Here is an 8,247-nt window from a genome sequence, read left to right as displayed (position 1 = left end):
AATTTGCATTTCGCTATAAAATTAGTTATTAATGTTAGAAAACAAATAATCAATAATGAATATATTTTCTTGAATACGTTTTCAATCTTAATTTTTAGTAAATCAAACATGCTCTTAGCTGTTACTATAAGTAGTAAGTACTTCCCCACTATTAAAAGTTTAAGAAATTCTGTTAAGATTAACGCATGACCAAAAGATAATTTTTTGCATTTGCTTTTCCCCTCAGCAACAAATTGGGCATTGCATCTTTTTTGAGTGCACGCAGTACTCTTTGTCCTTTACTTGAACGGATACAGAGATGGTCTATCTACTTCCTTCTTCCCTCCCAAACCCTAACTTATGTGGAATACTGGGTTATAAGTTAGGACTATGAGTGTATGACTATTTTCTTTCTTTCTTTCTCTCTTTTATAAAACATATCAATATATTCATAATCCAAGCACATAATTACATTGCAAATAGAAGTATTGCTCTCCATTCAGAAAGTAGAAAGCAAGTTCGGCAGACTAGAGCTTTATGATTACTCAAAATTAGTACTGCAGAAGGAAAACCAGGTCTATCATCACATCTATTGAAACTACAGTAGCTTAAAGCCAACACATTATCCAATTTTTTGATATCATAAACTTTGGATGATGGAAAAAGAAATCTTCGCAAAGAGAAGATAAGATAAATTATAAATCCCGATAACTGAAAGGAAGCAACCACTATCATTATTCACTACTCCATTTTACTTGTTTTCCCCATCTGATTGAGAAAGGGCGCGGCGCATCTATGCACGCCAACTCTAACCCGAGGATTTTAGGAAAAGCAATGAGTCTATTTCTAGGACCGTTCTCGAGCAAACGGACTCTTTAACCACATCCTCTTTATGGATATAGAATGTCATCTTCCTTCCCTCCGCACTACGATGATGATGAATAGAGTTCCTAACATCTAAAACTCAAACCCAGTCACTACCCAAGTGTCTCAACATATAAGCAAAGCAACTAGCCATTATGCTAACCTCATAAAACGACCATCTTCAGTAGCCAAATTGCATATAAGAAATATCTCATGTCACTCTTATGTATGCTTTACCTCGAACTCTAAAGCTCCTCTTTTTCACATAACCAAAAGCATCAACATAGCTTACTTAACCTTTAAAAGTCAAATTTGCAGCTTAACCTATGTAGCTAAAATCCTCTTGAACCTCTACACCCCTTCCCCCTCAAACAAAGACAAAAATCTTCTTAGGTGGTGCATGATTATGGATAATGCATGAAAAATCGACAACCAACAAATAACAACACCAACAACGCTAGAAAAAATTATTTCAGGGTCAAAGAAGGAACCGGGCTTAGCTAAGGAAACAACAACCAAACACTTCTATCGTACCACATTCCGTAGATTTCAAGACAAAGAGTAAGCCACGAATCCTACAACATTCAAGCAATCTATGAGGTAAATTGTTACATCATGTTCATATAATCAATTGTAAAACCCACATATCTTTTTAAATAGACTTCGATCAAAAAATATCAAATCCAAGCAAATAAACTATAATCAAGACCCACGTTAATCGATCAATCAATCAATTAAACAAAACATCGCAACAAAAACTTCCATCAAAAACTAAATTCACAATGTTACTACTAACTCAAACTACAACCCTTATCACAACTTACCAAAAATAACATCAAAACTTGTGAAAACTCCACCAAAACAAAATTGAAAATAAGCGGAGAAAAAGTCATGTATGAAAGACTCCTCAATTATTACCATCACCAATCTTCTCTCAGAGTCTTGAGAGAGCACTTAAATCCTCCGATTTCTCTAATAGGTTTACTATTCATCTAAGAGAAGATTGACAATCTTCCAGAATAGTAATGAACATCTCAATATGATACTACCTTGCTAGAAAAAAAACCATCAAATTAACCCAAAGCACAACATTCCGATTCTTCTTAACTACTTGTATTTAATGAAAGCAAAACTCCCTAAGGTGCGTTCCAATCTGTAAAGCCCTAAGACCAACAAATTTATCCTCAATAAATTCCCTGCTAAAAAAAGGACACAACTGTCAACTACGCATGCCACCGAGGTTTGAACAAAATAATTCAAAGAGAATCAGAGTGGAGAGGTAGAGGGTTTTGCGGGAGATTAATACTAAAAGAGGGGATAGATTATAAAAAAGTAGAGACAAATCTTGAGTAAGGAAAGAAAATTACAATTCCCATCCATTTTCTAAAAGCCCAATAAACACTCCAACAAAATTTTCCTGTTTCTACAGCTGCCTTAGATTGTTACTTTTCATTTCTATTCTATCAAAAGAAAAAGTTCCTCACCTACAAACATCAAACACACCCAGCACAAAGCATCATGGAGCTAAAAGAAAGGAACTGACATGCATCACAAGATAAAAAGGAAGAACTCCTCTTCAGTATGATTGAGCATCTCGTGCAATGGGTTGGAAAACAATTCTCCTACACTTAACTTCTCCACTTCAGCGACCTCTTTTAAGGTTGAGTCTTGCATTATAACTCTACCAACTTATCCTGTCAACTAAACTAATTCCCAATAACTCATAACTCTACCAAGCATCATGGAGCTAAAAGAGAGGAGCTGACATACATTACAAGAAAAAAGGAAGAACTCCTCTTCAGTCTGATTTACCACCTCGTGCAATAGGTTGAAAAACAATTATCCTACGCTTAACTTCTCCACTTCAGCAACCTCTTTTGAGTTGAGTTTTGTATTATAACTCTACCAATTGTGTATTCCCTAGTCTGTCAACTAAACTAATTCCTAATACCAACCCTTGTACCCAAAAAATCAATAAGGTTCATGCTACATGTCATCAATGATCCACAAAAGAATTGATAGCAGCAACAAATTCAAGAACTAACCTTAACAGAAAAATCTTGAGCACATGACATCACAATGTATTAACTTAGTTCATAAAAAAAAAACCAATTAATATGACGTGCAAGTTTCAACACAAAGCATAACAGATAACCTAAAATTGGCAAACCATCTATGCAACACTTCGTAAACCAACTCTCCCACCAAAAATATCTGGCTCAAACAAATTCACAATAACTAAGACCTGAATCAATCAAGTATGTGACAATCAGCACATCCTTTTCAATCAGCGCAACCTAATCTGTGTTTTAAGTAACACTAATTCACTAGTCTCTAACAGTCAAAATCACATATGCTTCTAACACTTGTTTCCCACATCACATCTTATGCAAGCCATGAAAATCAAGTCAAAAGAACTTTGTTGCTGCATAAATGTTGGAAACTGCATATGCCCTTGCAGCACTATTTGGTAGTCATTGTCGGTTTACAACGAAAAAAAATTACACATATGCAAATATCAAACACGTTAGCCACCATGCATCTTGTGAATTAGGGACTCCAAGTGTTACTAGCCAATTCTAATAACAACAAATACACACGAATCAATGGAAAGTATGCTCCAAATATAGATTTACCAACAAAAGTTGGCCAAATCTCAAAATGCATATCATTTATCAATTAATCATGCAAAATCTAGCATCACTCTATGCAAGCTTTACCTTGAATTCAAAAGCACCAACTTTTCATGAGAAATATCTAACGAAATTCCTTCCTAAACTCCCCCCTCCCTTCCCTTCCAAAAACAGACCAATTCACAATACATAAAAAAATCTGTTTAACTAATGGCACCAACAATGCATAAAACAACTCAAAACACTTTCACAAAACTTTCTCAACAAACAATACTTTACAGTGATGATGATTAAAAATGGACTCCTTGCCATCAAGTAAAACTACAATGAATAAACTACAACGGGTACAAGGTTCAACTACGGAAGCAACTTCAATATACTATCAGTCTAAGAAAGTGCAAGTTTTAAGGCAACGAGCACAAGTTACCTACAATGTTAGAGCAATCTACGAGGTGCAATGTCATCAACCAAAACTTCTTCAATCATAAAAAGCACATGATTATTTATATTGACTGAGTTCAAAACTCCACTTGGTAAACTATACTACAAGTATCCAATTCAAGACTTCACGAATGAACATTGATCAAAACCTGATTGAATCAATTGAACTGAAAATCACAACAAAAAATTCCATCTGAAAGTAAACTCACAGTGTTAATGGTTACTACTTCATTCCTCATCCAAAATCCACCAATTCTAATCAAATCATTCTTCAATAGAACTCCTATAAGCTAAATAAAGAATATACTTCATAATTTAATATTTAATACGAGTACAAAGCTCAAAATCGTCAAATTAAACTGTAACAATATCACATCAACATCATAACTAAAGAAATACACTTCATTACTATAAAGAAATTCAAACAAAAATGAATGGAAAATTAAACGATCTAGATCCCAATTATGACTCAAGATCAGCAGGACTAGCTAAGCCTACACAAAACAATACAATGATACGAAAAATACCTAAATTCCCCAGATTTGAACATCATGATCTCAAAATATCTAGAAAGCCAGATTTAACGTCAAACAGGGATGGAAGCCCCAGCAGAGGAAGCAGCACCACCAAGGAATGACAAAAATCCAGAATTAGGTCCAGTATCTTGATCATCCAAAAATAGATCTTCAGGAACTCTAAAAGCGCCATGAACCGCTACAATTCCAGCACCAATCAAAACCGCAGAAATCAATAAAGATCCAACACTAGTCAAGAAAACAACAACAATCGTCAAAACGACAAGAATCATGAGCGTTTCACGGCTAGAGAAAGTGCGACCAAAGATAACGACAGGTTGATCGGATGGACGGAATAAGTAGAGGAAGAACCAAGAAGCGAGGAGAGAGCAGAGGACGAGTAGAGAGAAAGGGTGAGAGATGAGAGAGAAAGCGAGGACAAGAAAGAGGAGAACAAGGTAGTTGACGCGGAAGTAAGTGGCGTTTTTACGGATGCGAGAAAAAGCGTCGGAAAGGTTTTCCGGCCGAGAGAAAGCGGTACGATCGATGAGTTCGGTCCATGGGCGGCTTTGAGCGAGGGATTGACGGAGGGACGTTGAGAGACGAGAGAGGAAACTGCGGAGTGCCGGAGTTGAGATAGGAGGAGTTTCGATAGGAAGCGTCGCCGGCGATGACATTGCCGACGGTTATGGTGGAGAGAGAAATATGGGTGTTGGAGAAGCGACGGTTTAGGGAGACGATGTGATTTCAGATGTGTGTTTGTCTGTGGCTTTTTCCAGTATGTGGGGGTTAATTAGATGGTGGAGAATGGAATGGGCATTGTGCAGATTTGAATGTGTAGTCGGTTTGGGTCCCACTTGCATAAACGGTGTCCTTTAATGGTATGATTGGGTGATGATTTTATTTTGAGGTGGGAAATCTTATTAAGTGCATTGTTATATATCGTCACCCTTTTCATTTTACCGTCACTCTCTAATAAAATTATGAATTTGCCCCCAGACTTAAAAACTTATTTAACAAATGTAAATTACATTTAATATCACTATTATCACTTTAAAAACATTAAATTTAAAGTTTAAACGTAATCTCGAACTTTTTTATCGCGACCCTATATATATTGAACTTTCAGACGCGCCCTTGTATGATATATGAATTCAAACACGGTACTATCTCTCTAAAAACACTCTAAAAACGTTAATCGATTTTAAACAAGCTGTTAGTTGGAGTCAATTAATTATGGCTAACGAAAGCGACTATGAATCGAATCCGGTACGTACTTTAATCGATTTGAATCGGTGTATTTTTTTTTAAAAAAAAGTCGCAAAAACTGGGCAAGTGAACCATGGTGGAGTCGCACAAGACGTGCGACTGGACCGTGGTCCACTCGCACAAATCGTGCGACTCCACCGTGGTATGCTCGCGGTTTTTATGCGACTTTTTTTTTCTTTTTTTTATTATTTACATTATTATTTAAATTATTATATGTTTTAGTAAATTATTATTATTATTATCATTATTATTATTATTATTATATTATTATTATTATTATTTTTTTATTATTGTCGTTATTATTATTATTATTATTATTATTATTATTATTATTATTATTATTATTATTATTATTATTATTATTATTTTTAGTATTATTATTATTATTATTAATTTTTGTTATTATTATTATTATTATTATTATTATTATTATTATTATTATTATTATTATTATTATAATTAATGTAAGTAATTTATATTATTAACATTACTATTATTTTGTTATTATTTATTTAAATAATTTATAATTATATGTTATTATTATTATTTTCTTATTATTTAATATTAATTTGTTTTATTATTATTACAATTATTTTATTATATTTTTTGTATTGTTATTATTTTAATATTAATTATTAAATTAATTTATAATTTTTATTTATTATTGAATGTTTTTATTATTAATGTTTGTATGTATAATTTTTTAATGACCTAATGTATGGTTTGTTTCATATTTCAAATTTGCAGGACTTTGAAAACTTAGGAGACAACGTAGATTACTCCGGTAGATTTGTTACGGATAGGAAATTTGATTCCTTAGATGAATTACATAGTCGGGCCTCCGGACAACAGTCCAGTCCACTAGGCGAAGATCAGGACCTTGGAACTGAACATCATCAGCATCATTATCATCATCACCAGAACCCCCCCCCCCCCCCCAACTACTCTAGAAGCTGCTAGCCTGGTCATCAAAACGAGTACGCACCTGGTTCAGCGTACTCGACCGTTGGGCTTCACTGTGTCTGGCAACCTCTTTCTGCCTAGCCCTCATAGTACTGTCACCCCCCTCTCATGAGGGTCCCCTCTGAGCAGGGTAGGCCTAAAACTATTCCCGCTCAGCAAGTTTCTAAATAAACCCTTTCCTTTTCCGTGAGTACCAGCCATTTACTACAATTTTTGATAATTTAATTAACTATTGTTAATAAATAAACATAATCAAACGTTACGTTAAATTAACCACAACAACAATATTTAACTAATCATTATCAACAAATATAATGTAAGAACATATTTATTATTATTATTAATATTATTGTAATTAATTTTCTAAATTAACAATAATGATAATAATAACAATAATATTAACAAAAATAATAATATTAATAATAATCATAACAATAATAACACAAACAATAATAATAATCATAACACTAATAACAAAAACAATATTTAAAAATAAAATTAAAGAAAAATTTACTAACAATAACAATAACAACAACAACAACATCACCAACAAAAATAATAAAAATAATATTTAAAAGAATATAAAAAAGTTAATAATAATAATAATAATAATAATAATAATAATAATAATAATAAATATATATATTTAAAAAAAATAAATTAAATATAATAATTAAAACAAAAATAAAAATTTAATAATAATAATAATAACAATCACAATAATAATAATAATAATAATAATAATAATAATAATAATAATAATAATAATAATAATAATAATAATAAATATATATATTTAAAAAAATAAATGAAATATAATAATTATAACAAAAATAAAAATTTAATAATAATAATAATAACTATCACAATAATAATAATGATAATAATAATAATAATAATAATAATAATAATAATAACAATAATAATATAAATAAAATTAATAATAATTATTCATAAAAAAACCGAAAAAAAAAAACAAATTGAGCCAGTCGCAGGAAATTCGCGAGCCCACCGCGGGTCAGTCGCAGGAAACCCGCCACTCGACCGCGGCTCAGTTGCACCCATTTTTTAATTTTTTTTTCGTTTATTTTTTAAATTTAAAATAATACGATTCGAATAAAAATTACCTCGATTAATTGTTAGCGGATTGAATTTCTTAGTTTTTGCTCCTAAAATTTTATGTTGTAATTTTGTTTTTTAAGTGTGATAAAAGAGTTATTTAGTGAGGTTGGAGTATATAAGAAATTTTAAGTCCAGTGGCAAATTCGTAATTTTTTAAAGTCTAGGGGCAAATTCGTAATTTCATTGGGAGGGGGTGGCGATAAAATGAAAAGGATGGCGATGTTTAAGGATTGGGTCTTACTAATTATCCGTAAAGTAAACAAATCATCTGGCAAGATTTGATATAGTGGGATTTTGTAATTTTAATTTACCTTTTTAATTTGTTTATAGTACTAATTTTTGTCTTTTTGTCTTTTTGGAGTAATTTACATATCACAGTGGTTGTTTAGGAAATTATGTTTAGAATGCAGTTATAATATCTGACGGCTGACATCTAGCTCTGACTAATACAAGCAAAAACT

At 32.1% G+C, this 8,247-nt stretch overlaps 1 protein-coding gene across 1 annotated transcript; it reads right to left on the bottom strand.

The window, feature by feature from the left end:
• Positions 1-384: 384 nt before the first annotated feature.
• LOC130804007 (PRA1 family protein B3-like) lies at positions 385-5,250 on the bottom strand. Its single transcript, XM_057668289.1, has one exon. It carries the CDS (start codon positions 5,107-5,109, stop codon positions 4,504-4,506), a length of 606 nt encoding a protein of 201 aa, XP_057524272.1. The 5' UTR covers positions 5,110-5,250; the 3' UTR covers positions 385-4,503.
• Positions 5,251-8,247: the final 2,997 nt, after the last annotated feature.

This window comes from Amaranthus tricolor, chromosome 17 (assembly GCF_026212465.1).
Source record: "Amaranthus tricolor cultivar Red isolate AtriRed21 chromosome 17, ASM2621246v1, whole genome shotgun sequence".
NCBI lineage: Eukaryota > Viridiplantae > Streptophyta > Magnoliopsida > Caryophyllales > Amaranthaceae > Amaranthus > Amaranthus tricolor.
The sequence above is the reverse complement of the archived record's forward strand: the minus strand, read 5'-3'. Positions and strand labels throughout refer to the sequence as shown.

Coding starts and splice junctions, on each gene's coding strand:
- LOC130804007 (XM_057668289.1), bottom strand. CDS start 5,109: ATGTCATCGCCGGCGACGCTTCCTATCGAAACTCCTCCTATCTCAACT.